At 61.5% G+C, this 17,094-nt stretch overlaps 1 protein-coding gene across 3 annotated transcripts; it reads left to right on the top strand.

Annotated features, from left to right (window-relative positions):
- The first annotated feature begins 1,908 nt into the window (after positions 1-1,908).
- On the top strand, positions 1,909-16,244 carry DPYSL4 (dihydropyrimidinase like 4). 3 transcript variants are annotated; one of them, XM_079135980.1, is made up of 14 exons: positions 1,909-2,046; positions 4,940-5,028; positions 5,615-5,799; positions 7,406-7,570; positions 9,036-9,097; positions 9,202-9,249; positions 10,192-10,260; positions 10,603-10,723; positions 11,966-12,122; positions 12,447-12,588; positions 13,029-13,199; positions 13,587-13,766; positions 15,027-15,192; positions 16,137-16,244. In XM_079135980.1, exons 1-14 carry the CDS (start codon positions 2,008-2,010, stop codon positions 16,226-16,228), a joined length of 1,686 nt encoding a protein of 561 aa, XP_078992106.1. In that variant the 5' UTR covers positions 1,909-2,007; the 3' UTR covers positions 16,229-16,244. The 3 variants fall into 3 exon arrangements, with proteins under 3 accessions (XP_078992106.1, XP_078992105.1, XP_078992107.1); XM_079135979.1 differs by having other exon boundaries at positions 9,202-9,282; XM_079135981.1 differs by lacking the exon at positions 7,406-7,570 and having other exon boundaries at positions 9,202-9,282.
- Positions 16,245-17,094: the final 850 nt, after the last annotated feature.

Raw genomic sequence — 17,094 nt, 5'->3', positions numbered from 1 at the left:
CCCTTCAGCCTTCCGAGGAGGGAACACAGGCCCAGGGACTTCGTCCCAGGAATCTAAAGACACCTGAGGGGAGCACCTCTGTAATCAGAGGTACCTGGTGGCACCTGGTTGAGGTCAGCACACCTCTGTCAAATGCAAACCAGAGAAAGAATTCAAATGACTTTGGAAAGCACGAGGAGAGGCGCGGCGCTCATCAGAGACCGCACTGTGGGTGAGCGAAGGGGCTTGTCCATTGGTTTGGGGGATTCCAGAGTAAGACAAGGGTCTGGGAAAGTCGCTGGACTCTGCTTCCTGACACGCTCACGTCGGCAGGTAACCAGCGCCGCAGTGACTCTTTGTGCAAGTTCAGCTGTACTGACAATGGAAAGGCCGGGTGGGGTCTTCCCGTTCCAAATCAGTCGCTGCTGGACCCCATAGAGTAAGGGCATCGCCCTGTGATCTCTGGGCGGACCCCTCTGCTTTGTCTCAACCAAATCTCTACCTGGGTTAAGGGAGGTCTGGAGCTGCTACTGAAGGCGCCTCCCCAGAGGGTCCACTTGTGGATGTGAGCTCTCACAAGGGGACTGGAGGGTGGCGAGTGTTGCTGTAGACAGCGGCTCTCTTAGGTGAGCTCCCCACAACCTCGCCTCCATCGTGTGGAGCGGAAGTCCGAGCCCACCTGTGCCCGGAGGGCAAGCCGCTTCCCTAAACTAGGAGCGACGTGCTCAGCACCCGCTGCGTGGACAGCGCCAGCTACTCGCCAGAGCTGGGTGGCTGGGGGTCGTGGGGGCGGGGAGAAGAGGAGTCCGCCAGCCAGCCCAGTCCGCATGCAGCGTCGATCTCCTGCAGGGGGCTGAGGTACCTTCGGGCTGGCGCCAACTCCCGCCCTGACCGCACTGCGTCCGCACCGGCCTGCTAAGCTTCCAGCCAGGCCCAAGCTCAGCGGTGTCTTCGGCTGCGTGGAGGATGCCTTTGAGAACAAGACGCTGCCCCTGGACGTGCGGCGGAGCGGTCACCAGAGCCCTCGGGCCAACGATCCTCTCCGCGAACCACACGGCCGCTCGGAGGGACGCGGCGAGCCAGAAGTAGATGATCCGGTAGTCGCGGTCAGTCACCGAGGGTGGCCCGGTGTGGTCCCGGCAGCCGGCGGCCCTCCGCAGGTAGAGGCTGCAGGACCCAGGACGCACGCTGAGGGGTCCGTGCGGGTGGGATGAGGGCTGAGACTCTCTGAGACGCCGCTCAGTCACGCTACAGCGCGGGCTTGGAGCGCATCCTCCACCCTCTGCCCTGGGGACCTGGACTTCATCCTGCGACCCCACCAGGGCCTGGCCTCGCAGTCCTCATTCCATCTCTGTTTCTCTGTTTCTTTGCAACTTGTCTGTCCCCTTCTGTCTCGCCCCGCTTCGCGCGGCCCCTCATGGAACACCCACGAGGTCCCGAGGTCCAGGACACTACCTGGCGCTCACTCTCCAGCCCAGGCCCTATCTAGAGGAGGTCGGCCTTGGTCAGAGACATCTTCCGGACGCACTACGGGGTCCCACGGCGCCGCGGCTGGAAGCGGGATTTGGTTTAAACCCAGGGTGGGTCAAGTCACCAAGCGGAGGCCACGAGCGGGATCTGGCAGGACTTTGCCCGACCTCCCCCAACCCTTCCCCGGGGTGCAAACTGTGTACGGCGTCAGGGCCAGGTCACAGTCCTCCTCCTACCGCCTCAGCACGCACGGGTTCCAGGTGCAGAGACGCCAGCGGGCAGCGACTGGGTGCGCTGGGCTGGGAGGTTGAGGGGAGCCGACACGGGGCGGGGCCTGAATACAAATGAGCTGCGTCGGGGCGGGGCCTAAATGCAAATAACACCGCTGCGAAGGCGGGGACAGGGGCGGAGACAGCAGCCGGGACCCGAGCCCTTCACCCCGCGCGCTCGCACTCAGCGGCTCCGCGCCCCGCGCGCACGCCGTTCTCCGCGTGTCCCCGCTCGCTCGCCCGCGTTCGCGCTGCCCGTGCCAGGGATCAGGCCAGCCTGCAGAACAGGATGTCTTTCCAGGGCAAGAAGAGCATCCCCCGGATCACGGTGAGCCCGGCTCAGGCCCGCGCCTTGCCAGGCGCCCCCTGCCCACCGCCCTGAATGGGCCTGTATGCGGGGCGGGCCCTCTTGGTCTTGCCTGTGGTTCCGCCTCCGCGCGAGCTCAGTCCCGGCGCTGGCGCTATACCAGTCTCGCGACTAGAGTGACCGCGAGGCCGCGCGGGACCCCCGTGCGGAGTGGGCGCGCAGGCCCGGTCCGCCCGCTTTCCCGAGCCTCCAGTGCCCTTGGGAAGAGCCCAGGGCCTCGAGCGCCTGCCTCCGGAAGCTCAAGGGTGCTGTCTTCCCGCGGGGCCGGGCGGACGATGTGGGCTGACTGGGCAGAGAGATCTGCCCTCCGGGAGCCTGGCGGTGGAGGCCTTTGTTGACCGCTGGGCCTCTGGACGCGCAGATGCTGTTCCTGGCCTAGCCCGGGGCCCGCTGGCCCCCTGGACGCGCCTCTGTGGCGTCGGGAGCTCTTTGTCAGAAACAAAGCGGTTTAGCCCTGGCCGTTTGGCCGAGAGCCCTTGGAGGCCCCTGGACCCCTTCGGGAAGTCCAGGTTTGGACACTCCAAGAGAGGCGAGCACTCACCACTGACCACAACCTGCAACCCCAGCCTTTGGCGGGACAGATCCCCCTCCCTGACACCCACAGGCACCACGAGGAGGAGGTCCAGCTGTCCACCCCGCCTTGCCAGGAAACAAAGCCTCCCCACAGAGGCGGCTGGGAACCTGAGGAAGGGGAGCGGAGGGGAGTCTCCTGGGGTCCCAGACCCAACTCTGGGCGGTGGAGTCTGTTTGACATGTAGGCCAGTAGCCTTCAGAGGGCTCATTCCTTCCTGAGAAACTCAAAGAGGAAAGAGTCTCTCCACTTGCCTCCGCCTGAACGGGAGGGCCTCCTGCCTCAAGACTGCCCACTGCCCTACAGGGTCAAGGCCTGAGGAGGAAGCCCCATCAGCCAGCTGGCACTCGGGTGGCAGGTGGTGTGTGGGGACAGCCAGAGAACCCTCCAAGGTGGTGAAGCAGCAGAGCCTAGGAGGAGGCTGGGCTGTTGACCAGCAGTTTCACCCATCCTGATGGGGTATCCTGAGTGTCCACTACAGCCCAGCTCATTCCTATTGACTCCAAACCCAGGGGACACCCCAGAATCCAAGTTCTGTTGCCCAAAAACTGAGGACGTGAACAGAAACCCCAGATCATAAGCCTCCTCCGGCCCCAAGCCTTCCCTCTTCTGGCTGGATCTTCCAGTGTTTGCTGAGAATGAGCTGGTCCATGGGGAGGTGGCTGGGTCCTGGCTGGGGCAGCAGCCTGGCCTGAACCTGGCTGCAGGGGCCCAGCAGTGGGTGGCTCTGATGGGTCCTGGCTGAGGCTAGTGCTCAGTGGCCATGGGCCCAATGGGCCGTAGTGCCTGCAGGGTGAGGTGGGGATGGGCTTGGCCAGCTGCTTCTGTACAGGCCAGGGAGCGTTTTTAGCTCTGTGGACCACATTGTTCCCGTTACACCTGAGCAGTCCTGGAAAAGACAGTCACGGGCAGTGTTCTAAAGAAACTCCATCTGTTGGCACTGAAATGTGAATTTTGTAAGATTTTACAAGTCAACAAAATATTCTTTTGATTTTGTTCAACCAATATGCAACCTAAAAGCCACGGGTCAGACGTCAGTGAGGACAGTGTGCCTCGCCCTCCGCCTCCCAGAGCTGTTCTTGCTGCTCTCAGGTGGCTCTCTTGGCCTCAGACAGACAGCGGGCCAAGGCCAGCACCTCTGTAAATGCAGGTGGTCTAGAAGGAAGTGCGCTGTCTCACCACTCCTGCCATCCTGTGCCTGGTCCTCTGTCCTCCTCTGTGATTCTGTCCTCACCGCCACAGAGGCGAGGCGGGCCCCTCTGATGGCCATGCAAAGTCGCATGGATGACACCCGGCTTCTGCCCAGCTCCTCCTTCCTGACCATTGGTAGAATTCTTAGAAGTGGTTCTGTGGCTGCCAAGCCTTGGACTCAATCCCTGTCTACTGCCACAGCAGTGAGGTTAGCCCACAGAACTGGCCTCACTCCCTGGCACCTGGTTCACCCACTTGGAGTGCCTCCAGGTAGCCAGAACCCGTGGTCACTGCTGGCTTCCTTTCCCTTCTCTCCGTGGCCTTTCCACCAGCAAGTGCTTCCCTGCAAATCCCAGGCCCCCTGGAATCCATTGCTCCTCCATAACCCTTATCTACCTGGACAACCTCAGACACCCAGGCAGAACCCAGTCTCCTTGTTCAACACCACAGTCCACTCCCTACCCCGTAGCCAAGGCCGTCCCTTTACAGCATCCTCCAGTTGTGGTCAGAGCTGCTTATGTCCCCACTGCCAGCCCTTGGACTCTCTAGCCCTGCCCATCCACCCTGCCTGCACTGGTCCTGCCCGGGCCTCTTGCCCCTCCCCGCACAAGGCTGCGGCCCTCCGGGGGTGTGACATCAATCATGCACTCTCCTGCTCAGGGTGCTTCCTGACCCGGAACCCCCACATGGCACTGCCTCCAGTCCAGCCCCTCAGGAGGCCTCTCTCCTTCCCGGCAGCCGCCTCCACTCTCTCCCATCATGTCACCTCTTTGTGCTCTTCTCATCCGTCACAATCTGATGATCTCGCACACGTGCTCTCTTGCTTCATCTGTCTCCCCACTGGGTGCAGCATCCAGGGTGGGACCCTGCCCATTGTGCTGCCCCGCCCCACACCTCCTGGCACCACTCTGTGACTTCTGCCTCTGAGTGCTCTGTTTTGGGGTACAAGGCACGGGTGCAGGGGTGAAGCTTGTTTTTATGTCTCCAGGTCGTGTCCAGCTGTTTCCTTCATGATTCCAGGGGAAGCAATCTCAGTAAAAGTGTTGAGTAACTCATTCTGGAGAAAAAGCATCCGTGTTTTCTCTCTACTAGAGTGACCGCCTTCTGATCAAAGGTGGGAAGATTGTGAATGATGACCAGTCCTTTCATGCGGATTTGTATGTGGAAGATGGTTTGATTAAGTAAGTTTCTACTCAAAATCTCTTCACTGGTCACATGTGTACGTTGCTGACCAGTTCCCCGGGCAGTTAACTTTGGGTGAGGTCTGTGTAATCACTTTGCTCTTTCCCCAAGCCCCTTTCCCTGGAAACAGTGTCATGGGTGCCTGTGATTCAGTCTGGCTTTGGGGGTATCATTCTTGACAGTCCCTGGGTCTTGGGAAACAAGAACAGCTTCTTTGTGTTATCTCAGCACTTAGTAGGCTACTGGGCTCACAGTAGGTGCTTAGTACATATTTACAGAGCAGCCTGTCCACTCCACTGCTGTAACTGTCAGGTGGCTCCAGCAGCTAGTCAGTAAGGCAGCTTGTGGGAAACCAGAGAACAGCGTCTGTGCAGGGCGGGCCTCAGCACGGCCCGTCTCCAGCCGCTGTGTGGGAGACTGCTCTCTCTGGCCTCTGAAGGAGCTGGGGGTGGGGGCTGGGGGCCTGCCCTCATCCTCAAGGACAGGAGCCCGAGCACTTCCCAGTGCCGATGCCCTTCCTCAGAGCCCCTTCAGATTCCGTCCAGGTGCTCTGTGAACAGCACGACATCTCCTTGTTGCTCTCAGACAAATTGGAGAGAACCTCATTGTCCCTGGGGGCATCAAAACCATCGATGCGCACGGCCTGATGGTCCTTCCTGGTGGAGTGGATGTCCACACGAGACTGCACATGCCTGTCCTGGGCATGACCCCGGCTGATGACTTCTGTCAAGGCACCAAGGCAGCTCTGGCAGGAGGGACCACCATGATCCGTGAGTGTCCGGGCCTCCCTCATTGAGGGAGGCCAGTGAGCATCCGGCCGGGTGTGTTGGGGAGGGTGCTGCACACCGTGGCTTTCCCAGTCCTGTCTTCTCCCTCAGTGCAGTCTAGGAGACCCTTGGGTGCTTCCTGTTGCTCCTGCTTCCCGTTCTGGGCCATTTGGCCTTGGCCAGCTCAGGAAGGCGCCCGGCAGTCCTAGGGGAGCAAATGGATGTGTGTCCAGTCACTGCTTCTGGGGAGCTGGTAGCAGGCCAGTGACTGGGGCTAGGAAAACCTGCATGCCTTGGACCAGGGAGGGCTGTGCAATGTGGCCCTGGTCCTCCTGCCTCTGTCAGAGATGTGGGGGACAGTGACAGATGGAGGCTGGGGCTTCAGGGTGCCAGCGGACAGCAGGGCTCATCATTCCTAACGGCAGTCAGAGCTCCCGTTTCCATAGAGCTGTGTGCTCCAGGATGCCTCTTCCTGAGTGGCTGTGGTCCGTGGGCTCCCATTGAGACCCCCAAGCTCAGCAGAGGAGCCCTGTTTAAAAACTTGTGTGATGAACCCACTGGGCCACCGTGAACTTGCCTGTGGTGAGGTCAGGAGCCAGGACAAGCCCTCAGCCCAACCTGTTCTCGCACTTGTGACCTGGAAAGCTGTGGGCTCCGTGGTGCTGGGCTCCGCCGTCTGTTCTGTAGTCTGAGGAGCCTCGTGGAACCTGGCCCCAGTCCCTTCCTGAGCTGTGCAGCAGGGCAGGGGAGGCGCACTCTCCTGGGGAGGGAGGTCTGTGCCTGGCACAGTGAATGCTACTGCCTCTGCCAGGAGGGCACCCTGCAGACCCTGGCACTTCACAGGTGACACAGAGCCATGGCCACCATTGCAGCTTGGTCTGGTTTGTTCAGTCCTCAAGGGAAGGAACAACAGCCGGTCAGCGATCTGACCAAGGCTGACAGAATGCAGGGGCATGCATGGGGCTGGAGGTGTGAGCAGCTAGGGTGGCAAGGCAGGCAGCCACCTCCAGGGGGTCTGGCTGTGGTCTGAGTACGGGGATGTGTGCGACCCCGTGTGAAAGGCACGCAGGATGGAGGCAGAGCTCTTGCTTGCCCCAAGGTGCATCTTCTTGTCTAGTGGCCCCAATCAGCTCTTCCCTGGCATGTCCCAAGGGAGGCCAGTGAGCAGGGGTGGGAGGCAGCACAGTAGCCATGTGCAGGGGCTGGGAGGGCACCGTTGGTGTGTGTGGACTCAGTGAGGCCCGCTGGGCACCATGGGGCAGGCCTACAGCATGCGGGGCCAGCACCATGGACAGCGCTCCCTCTATGGGCCCCTTGAGCGCTCACTGGTGCTGGAGGCCAGGCAAAGCCCCTGGCTGCCGCTCGCACTTCCTGGGGTGCAACAGCTTCCTTCGGAGTGGGCTGATTTGAACTCATCGCCTTGCCCAGAGAGAGGCTGGTGGCTGTGGAACTGGGGATGCAGGTTGGGGGCAGAGGTGGCCTCTCCCTCTGTGGCACCTCCTCAAATCCATTTTCCGGTCTCTTGGGAGCATGTAACCAAATCTCCCCGGAGGCGGTAGAGGGACCAAGCAGCTGGTGGGCAGCCTGGCTGACTCTGCTGCCCCTGCAGTGGACCACGTGTTCCCGGACACGGGGGTGAGCCTGCTGGCGGCCTACGAGCAGTGGCGGGAGAGGGCAGATAGCGCAGCCTGCTGTGACTACTCCCTGCACATGGACGTGCCCCGCTGGCACGAGAGCACCAAGGAGGAGCTGGAGGCCCTGGTTAAGGACAAGGGTGAGAAGCACTCCCACGGCCCAGGACTAAGGGGTTGGGTTGGGGGAGCCTGGGCTTGCTGGTCGTGGGCTGGCTGCATGCTGGATGGGAGGAGGCCTCTCCTGAGGATCCGCTGACCTGACCCAAGACCAGGTGCCCAGGAATGGAGCAGAAGCTGGAGAAGTTACTCAAAGGCGATTCTGCTAAGGCTCTAGATCAGAAGCCCTCCCCTCCAAGGGACTCATCCTGTAGCCATGCTCCCTACGGAGGGAGCAGTAATCAGCCCAGGCTCAGATTCCCCTTTCCTAGAAGAGAAACCACCCAGCATGAAGGAAAAGTGGTACATATTTTCCCAGGACCCTTAGTCCTGTTAGAAGGGGACTTTTAAAATCCGTATCTCTCCATTTTTCTCTGTGCTGAAACACACCCATCCACGAGCAAAGGTTGGTTTTATTCCATAGAAAGTCCTGAAGCTAAAACCACCTCAGAGTTCCATCACGATTTGACAAAGATGAAATGTTGTGATGTATCTCTGTCATCAAGCTTTGAGCATGGCCCATGGCTCAGGGCCTGGAATGGGCCAGGACGTAGGATGTGCCAGTTACAGGCCTCTGGCCTGGCTCAGGAGGCCACAGGCTCTGACATTCCCAGGAGATACTGCTGCCCATCCACTGTGGCCCTGAAGGAGCAAGGGGTAAAAGCCATCTCCTTTGGGTGCCCAGTTCACACAGATCGAGTTTCCCACACGGTACCCTTTGGAGCTCAGGATGCCTTTTTCCCTTGCCCAGGCTGGCCAGTTGTCCACTTTGGGTCTGGAGACCTTGCTCCAGGTAGCAGCTCTGCCTCCATGCTGGTCTTCAATTGGACTTGGGAGGCCTGCAGCCACATTTCTGAGCACAGGTGGAAACCAGGCACCTGCAGAGCCCCTTCACCCTGCCAGAGGGCCACCAGGTGTTGGTCTGGCAGTCCAGGGACAGTGTTCTAGGGATGGACTGACCCTGACCCACAGCCTATATCAGATACTCCAGGACAGACCCCAAACCCCAGGTCACATGCTGTGGTCATGGGGAGGATGACCCAGATGGCACAGGATGACTCAGTTACCTGCAGTGCACGGTGACCATCAGCACTGCAGCCCACAGTGGAGTAGGCTGTGTGTATTTGGATGGTGGACAGGTCAGGGCTGCCTCTTGCAGGTCCTGGTCCTGGAAGAGGGGTGGGCTCTTGCTGCCCAGGACCGAGAGCTCAGCCCTCTGGACCGGGCCCTGACATTTCCCGTAGAGCAGGTGGAGCTCAGGCCGAAAGCCCCGCACAGAGCTCTGGAGCGTGCCCGACTCCATCCGCATGCCCCAGCTCACTGGTGTGGGGGCATGCCCTCAGAGTGGCTGCGCCAGCCCCAGCTCTCATGTGAGAGGCCCCAGCCCCAGTCCCCTCTGGAGAGCAGAGGTCTCCTAGGCTGTCTGACCCGCTGCTGCCTCTTCTCCAGGCGTGAACTCCTTCCTGGTCTTCATGACATATAAGGACAGATGCCAGTGTACCGACGGCCAGGTAAGGGCAGGAGTAGAGAGAAGGGAACAGGCCAGGTGTCTTTGGCCACTGCTGGAGCAGACATAGCCTTGCAGACACTGGACCCCATCCACTTCTCTTCCCAGATGTATGAGATCTTCAGCATCATCCGGGACCTGGGAGCCGTGGCCCAGGTGCATGCGGAGAACGGGGACATCGTGGAGGAGGTGCTGCAGGGCTGGGGGATGGAGGGTGTGACCACTGACTGCAGATGGGAGCACTTGGCCCCTGTAAGGGTGGCAGCCCTGCCCCTCACACACATCCCAGCCTGCCTGAGGCCGTGGGGCGGGAAACCCATCTGGTGGCTGCACTGATTCTGGCTGAGGTACCAGATGTGCCAGTGCAGCAGGGGCCTGGGCAGTTGGCCAGTCGTCCTCTGGGCCTCCGTGGGGTCACTGCACACGACACGCTCACTGATATTCCAAACCCATAAACACTTTCTGGGAGGGCTCAGCCCTGCCTGCTCCCCAGTTGGACAGGACAGTGGTGAGTCCCAGGGAGAGCAGGTAGGGTCCCTGCCCTGTCCACTGCCCCACCTTGAGTGCATCAGGGACCTGTGTACACCTTCATGGTCAGCCCAGCCCACACTGTCAGGAGGATGTCATGGTCAGGTGTTTGCCCAGCACCCTGGGGGCAGGCGGAGGATGCTGGGGACGCACACCATGTCGAGAGGCTCATTTTGGGGTCTGCTTCTCCCGTATTCCTGCCACTGTCGGTGTCCATGTCCTCAGCACAGGAGGGATCTGCACAGTCCCTCTAGGACCACAGTGCTGGCTGAAGAGTGATCGTCCACCCCGGCTTTGCAGGAGGGCCCCTGACCCATGCTCATGCCACAGGTGCTCCATGGGGGAAGGTGCTGGGCAAGGCCAGGGCGTCTCAGTCCTGCCAGTCAGGAGCCAGCAGCTTGGGCCAGCACCCCAAGCCCACCCTCCTCCATGAGTTCTTCATGGTCGGGGCATTCTGGGAGGCCCTGGGGCCCAGGACTCCACTTGGAGAGCAGGGCCTGTGGCCAAGGACTTCAGGACCAGGGTTCAGGCTCCGCTGGGGCTGGAGCGAGGCACCTGTTGGTTTTTCAGGAGCAGAAGCGGCTGCTGGAGCGAGGTATCACTGGCCCTGAGGGCCACGTGCTCAGCCACCCCGAGGAGGTGAGTCTGTGCCTGCCAAGAGTGGCCAGCATCTGTGCCCCCAGAGTGCACTTCACCTCGACTGCCTGCACCACTTGTGTGGAGATCAGCTCAGCCCTAGCCCCCTGCCAGGCACATGCCACCACCTCCCATGACTACTGGTCACTCTGTGGCCTTTACCTCAGCAGTGTGGTCAGACCCTGGGGATTGCACAGGGCAGCCCAGAGGCCAGGCACTGAGCCTCAGGCTGGGGCCTCACCCCAAGGGTGGCCCTTGGGGCCCAAAATCTTATGGGCCATCAGCAGGCCAGGAAGGCCCAGGGACCTCTCGTGACCTGAGTGCCCACTCCCTCACCCACCCCAGGTGGAGGCCGAGGCTGTGTACCGAGCTGTCACCATCGCCAAGCAGGCCAACTGCCCACTGTATGTCACTAAGGTGATGAGCAGGGGTGCAGCCGATGTGATTGCCCAAGCCAAGCGCAGGGGTGAGTGTGGGCCTTGCCTTCCTGCATGCCTGGCTAGCTAACTCCAGGGCCCTCAGTGGTGAGGAGGGCAGGCCCGACAGAAGGAAGCCGTGACCTGACCCATCCTCTTGATTGGACACCTCCTGCCTGGTGACACCCAGCAGTACCGTCCAAGGGAGATGCAGACACCCTGGTGCCCACAAGGGGTGGGGGCTGAACCAGAGTCCCTGGCCTGTTGGAGCAGCAGCTGCCCATCTCAAGGGGCAGAACCAGCTGAGCACGTGTGTCTGAGAGGCTCCTAGCTCCCCAGAAAAGCCCCACGTTGACATCTGCTGTGCATCCAGGATGCCCCCTGCCCACAGCATGGCCAGCCAGCGGGGGTGGGCACACATGCTGTGGCAGGTGGGATCCTGTAGCTGTCTTCAGCAGGGGCTGCACTCAGTGGTCCCCACCCAAGCCTGCTGAGCTCAGAGAGTCTGGGGAGCCCCAGCAATCACCCAGGGCTCTGGAGAGGGCCCAGGTAGGGCACAGGACTGAGGTGGTGGGAGAAGAGGAAGGTCTTCAGGAAGGACCTGGGGCCTGACATCCCATGTCCCCATCTCCTGTTGACCCCACGAGTCTCATGGAGAACTCATTTCTGGGACCGGTTCTGAGAAGGTGGTGTGTTCTTGGACCTGTTTTCTGTATCATGGGCTGAAAGAGAAACCCACCCTGTTAACAAGGGAGAGGACCCATGAGGCTGTCCCTGGCACAGAGAGAGGGGGGTCTGGGGGCTAGCCTGGGACTCACTCCTGCCCCCAAGAAGCCCCTGCTGCAGGGCTGGCTTTCCTCTGAGGCACCCCACCCTACTTCAAGCCTGGCTCTCCCCTGTTCACTGGTGGGGCCCCCTCCATCAGGGGGCCAAGACTGGTCAGCTGCTGTGCCAATAGGCCAAGCTGGTCAGGCAGTGAGCTGGCCACAGAGCATGAGGCTCCTTTGGCTCCATGGCCAGCTGGAGTGCCTGGCAGCCTGATCCCTAGCAGAGACCTTGGGTATGGAGGATTCCTGTCAGCGGCTGTAGCCTCCTGTTCTGAGGGCCCCCTGGGGCTACTGACTGGCCTGTCCAGGGCTGGAGGCCACAGAAGGGAAGACAAGCCGTCCCTGGCCAGAAGAGCTAGCAGAGGTAGAGGTGTTGGCAGCGGCAGTGTGAGGCCCGTGCTGTGCTCTGGCCTCTGGGGCCCACGCTGGCAGGCCGGCCCCTATCACAGGCCTTGCTTGCTGCAGGCTTGGTTGTTTTTGGGGAGCCCATCACTGCCAGCCTGGGTGCTGATGGTTCACACTACTGGAGCAAGAACTGGGCGAAGGCTGCGGCCTTTGTCACCTCGCCCCCCATCAACCCGGACCCCACCACTGCAGACCACCTCACCTCCCTGCTGTCCAGGTGAGCAGCCCCCCACAGAAGTCCAGGGCCGCCCGCAGCTCCACCCCTGCCCATGCACCTCGCCTCGCCCGCGTGAGCCCTGGGCTCCGCAGGGCAGCCAGGCAGTGGGGAGGTGGAGTCCCAGGCACCAGCAGGGACTTCCCACCTAGGACCTGCCCGACTCTTGGCCCCTTGCAGCTCTGTCCATGCCTTCCCCCTGACCAAGACACCAGCTCGAACCCTCAGCCCCCATGGCTCCCCTGCCCTGTGGGACTGGGGCCAACCCAGTCTTGCCAGCTCAGGAAGGCTGGACCCCCGGCTCCTCTGACCCTGTCTTGCTCCCAGTGGGGACCTCCAGGTGACAGGCAGTGCCCACTGCACCTTCACCACTGCCCAGAAGGCTGTTGGCAAAGACAACTTCACCCTGATCCCCGAGGGCACCAACGGTGTGGAGGAGCGCATGTCCGTGGTCTGGGAGAAATGCGTGGTGAGCCAGGCCTGGGGCGGTGGACCCGGGAGGGGCTGTCAGCAGAACCAGGGCCACAGCAGGAATGTCATGAGGCAGAGGTTGGACTGCCGAAGTAGCAGTCCTGTATCCAGGGCCCCCAACCTGCTGTTGCACCCCTTAGGATACATGCCCAGAGCTGCAGGCAGCATTACCCTCCCTGCAGATTCAGACGTCCTGTTTACATGGATTTTTAATTGAAATTTCAAGCATTTTTAAAGAGTTCAAGAGTTCATTGTTTACAGACAGGGTGGTGAGGGCGGGTCGCGTCCAGTTGCCCTGCCCTGTCCTGCCCCACCAGCTCAGTCCTGAGCGCTTCCCTAGGTCTGAGTGCCCTCCTGGTCCTGCCTGATGGGGGGCCTCATGGTGTTCTGGAGACCGGACCCCACCCCTGCCCCTCAGCTGGCTGTCTTGCTTCTCAGGCCTCCGGGAAGATGGACGAGAATGAATTTGTTGCGGTGACCAGTACAAATGCTGCCAAAATCTTCAATTTTTACCCCAGGAAGGGGCGAGTGGCTGTAGGCTCTGATGCTGACTTGGTTATCTGGAACCCCAGGGCCACGAAGATCATCTCTGCCAAGAAGCACAGCTCGGTAAGGAAAGCTGCTCCCTCGGCAGGCCCACGGGGTGGGGACCCCGGCCCCGCCTGCAGCAGGGCACTCAGCGGCCCAGCTAGCCCCCAGCCCCGCCCTCCGCTCCTCCTGGCCGTCCTGTGGTGCAGACAAGGAGGCTGAGCAGAGGGTTCTGCACCTGCCCGTGAGGCCCGCGTCCTGCTGCACCTGCTCCCGTTGTCCTTCAAGACCACGTGACTTGGGCCACGCTGGAGGTTGAGGAGCATTTCTGCAGATGCCAGCAGCCGGCAGCCTCAGCTGCATCTCACTGGGGTCTTAGCCCCAGCACGGGCAGCCTCCCATGACCCTGGTGGACCTGGGCGTGCTCCTGGAGCTGAAGGGCACTAGCCCTGGTGCCTCTCTCCCCAGAACGTGGAGTACAACGTTTTTGAAGGATTCGAGTGCCGAGGAGCCCCCTCAGTGGTCATTAGTCAGGGCAGGGTCGTGCTGGAGGATGGGAACCTCTTTGTCACCCCGGGGGCTGGCCGCTTCATTCCTCGGAAAACATTTCCAGACTTTGTCTACAAGAGAATAAAAGCTCGCAACAGGGTAAGGCCTGACCCCTGGGGTCCTCCGTCCAGGGTGTGGGGAGCCTCCCAGTCGGCCTGACCCTGGTCCCCAAGGGTCAGGAAAGCAGGGGGCCCCATCGCGTGCCCAGGGCCTGTTGGCTGCAAGTGGGCCAACCAGTGTGTGGTGTGGGGAGCACGGAGGCCCTGCGTGGCCCTGGACCCCTGCTCCCAGCCAGCTGCATCTGCCTCTTGAGGGCAGGTGGGTACTTTGTTACCCAGGTGATCCACTGTTGCTGCAGAGACGTGGATACAAACTGAGCCACTTGTAACCACTTCGCCAAGAGTGAACATCACTTGGCTGCTGTGCAGACCCTAGGGGTTTCTCGGAGTAGACAGCAGGATAGACGAGTGTAGAATTCTCACAGCAGTCTGTACGAGCCGGTCACAGGCCTCTCCTCTGCCCACCGTCATTCCTGTGTTTGTCCAGAGCATCTGTGTCCGAGGCGTGCGTCTGCCATGTGCATACACCCACACGCCACCCACAGGCACCCGCCGCACAGGGCGCCATGCACAGAGCCACTGGTCCACGTGTACACGCAGCTGCCAGCGCACTGGCTGACCCTACCCAGCCCTGCTCAGGTTCTCCAGGAGGAGGCGCTGAACTCAGAATGGGGAGGGCTGGGGCTGGACACGCGAGTGGTCTCCTGGGCCAGGCTCAGCACTGGTCCCTGGTGTCAGGGGAGTGGCAGCGGCTCCAACTGCAGAGCCACTGCCAGCAGGACTGTCTGGCTCCAGCGGCTGCTGCTTAGCTAACCTGGAACACCGTCTCACCGTCAGAGTCTGAGCTGGCAAGGGTTCCAGGCCCAGAGCACACACAACGGAGGGGCAGGGGCGGCCAGCACGGAGCCTGGTAGGAGCTGCACAGGGCAGTTCTGAGATGGATAGTCCATTTGGAGAGAGGGGAGCCACATTGAGTCCTCTGTCCTGTGGACCCGCAGCCTCTGTCTCAGGGCCTCCTTGGGGATGGGGGGCTCCTGGGCCACAGTGAGCCTGGTGCCAGCTCTGCAGTGGCCCTCGGCCGCTGCATGTGTGTGTGGGAGCTGTGTGGGTGGGGGCATGTGGACATGAAGGCAAGTGTGCGCTCGCAGACAGGTGTCGGCCACTGAGGAGGTGTGTGCGGTGTGCGGCCCCTCCACTGGAGGCCCTGGGTTCCTGAGCTGGGTGGAGTCGGGTGCAGACCCCTCAGCGGGGGTGCCTCCCCCAGCAGCTTGGCTCATGCCCCGCCCCCATGATCCTGCAGCTGGCAGAGATCCACGGCGTGCCCCGAGGCCTCTACGACGGGCCCGTCCATGAGGTGATGGTGCCCGCTAAGCCAGGAGGCGGCACCCAGGCCCGCGCATCCTGCCCAGGCAAGATCTCCGTGCCTCCCGTGCGCAACCTGCACCAGTCAGGATTCAGCCTGTCTGGTGAGTGGCACCTGGGCGAGGGGCAGTCCCGAGGGGCAGCAAGTCCTCCTGAGTACCAGGCCTCAGGTGCAGGTGCCCACAGACGCTGCAGGTCCACCCCCGCCTGTCACACAGCACTGACTGCTAGAGCTTCGTGTGGGAGACCCTTGCCCTGGTGAGGGGCCTCGGGAGAGGGAGGGCTGTGCATGCCAGCGGGAGCCCTGCCTGCCCAGCCTCTGCCCCAGGCCGCTGTGATGAGGCAGAAGCAAGCACGGCAGGTGGGGTGCTCGTGAGTGGACAGGCCCCCTCTGGGGACTCAAGTGTCCGGTGTCCCATCTCCCCAGCCCAGCCGGCCCCAGACTCACTGACAGAGTGTAAGGAGTGGGTGTGTCCACGGCCCTCAGGCGCACACTGGAATCCCTGGGGGGGCTCACGCAGGGCTCTGGACAGTGCTGACTGGACTTCTAGCGTGCTGTGAGCTGAGCTGCTTCTGGAAGCCTGCAGCCCCTGGCTGTCCTTGCAAACCAAAGTCAGACCCTCTCCTCTTTCCCCACCCTTGGGCGGGGACCAAATTGCCCAGATGTCCTGTCTCATTCTCCTGCTTGGGGAGCTGACAGCAGTCTCTGATCACTTCCTGGGTATGTAAGACCAGGGGCAAGTCCCTCAGAATCCAACACTGCCTTGAAGCTGAGGGCAGCCATCTCCCATCACCAGGGCCCTCAGGAGGGCCAAGGCAGGATGGGCTTCTCCGAGAATCAGCCTTGGACTTCCACTGATCTCAGGAATCTCTTGGCACTTGACCGTGGCCCCAAAGCCTCAGGAGGGGGCACCTGCCTGGCCACATGGGCTTGGGGAGCAAAGCTAACCTTGTGTGTGCGGGTGGGGCCCCATGCCCACCCCTTGGACAAAGCACACTCCTGCACTCTCTCCTTTCTCCTTACACACCCACCCTACCCTTTCTTCAGGGTCTCAAGCTGACGATCACATCGCCAGACGCACAGCCCAGAAGATCATGGCGCCCCCCGGCGGACGTTCCAACATCACCTCTCTTTCCTAGACCTCCAGGACACGGGGTCCAAGCCAGTGGGTGTGTTCCCGCTGATGATGGTGTGGAGACCGTTGACCTCAGTTAGCTCTTTCCTTTGTAGAAGTTACTTTGAAAGGTGCTCAGTCTTGCCTTCCCCTCCCCTGTAAATAAGCTGTCCTCTGGGGTCCCGGGTCCCGCTACGAGGAGCCCCTTCAAGAGGGCTGAATTTGGGGAGATTTCACTGCCAGGGTGAGGAGCTAGATGAGGCAGTGACAGCTCAGGTGGCCTCCAGCCCAGGGCCTGCCTGGCCTCGGCATGAAGGCAGGGCCCCCACTAGGGTGCTAAAATCCCCAGTGCTGTGTTGTGGAGTTGTGGCTGAGGCCAAGGAGCCCAGGCTCCGAGCTCATGAGCCTGCAAGCGTCTGGCCAGGCTGATCGGCATCCGCCGCTTCCTCCACGAAGGAGTCACTGCCCTGCGAAGCCCCCCGGCACTCCCACCTGCCTACGGCACTCAGGTGCAGCTGTCCTTCCAGGGGGCTGTGGCGCTGTTCACCCAGCACAGGTGGGAGGGCACGAGGGGTGCCACCGGCCTCTGGGAGCTGCTGAGACTTCAGGGATCCACCAGGAATTTACGTGGCAGCTCCTCCCCAGCAGGGACTCGCTGGCACACACCTCGAGGACCAAGCCTGAGCTTCCCCGAGGCCCGTCTCCAGGGAAGTCTTACCACCCTTTAGCTAAGATGCCCTCCTTTCTACAAGATGTGTATTTCCATAGGGTCATTAGAGTAGCCGTTTTGTACAGTGAGGAAACCGTAGCCAGGAACCTGCATGCCACCACACTGGACGGCAGGTGGCCGTCTGAGCGATTCCTCAGGTGGATTAAAGACGTCTGGGTTAG

Source organism: Sciurus vulgaris (assembly GCF_902686455.1).
Source record: "Sciurus vulgaris genome assembly, chromosome: 4".
NCBI lineage: Eukaryota > Metazoa > Chordata > Mammalia > Rodentia > Sciuridae > Sciurus > Sciurus vulgaris.
The sequence above is the reverse complement of the archived record's forward strand: the minus strand, read 5'-3'. Positions and strand labels throughout refer to the sequence as shown.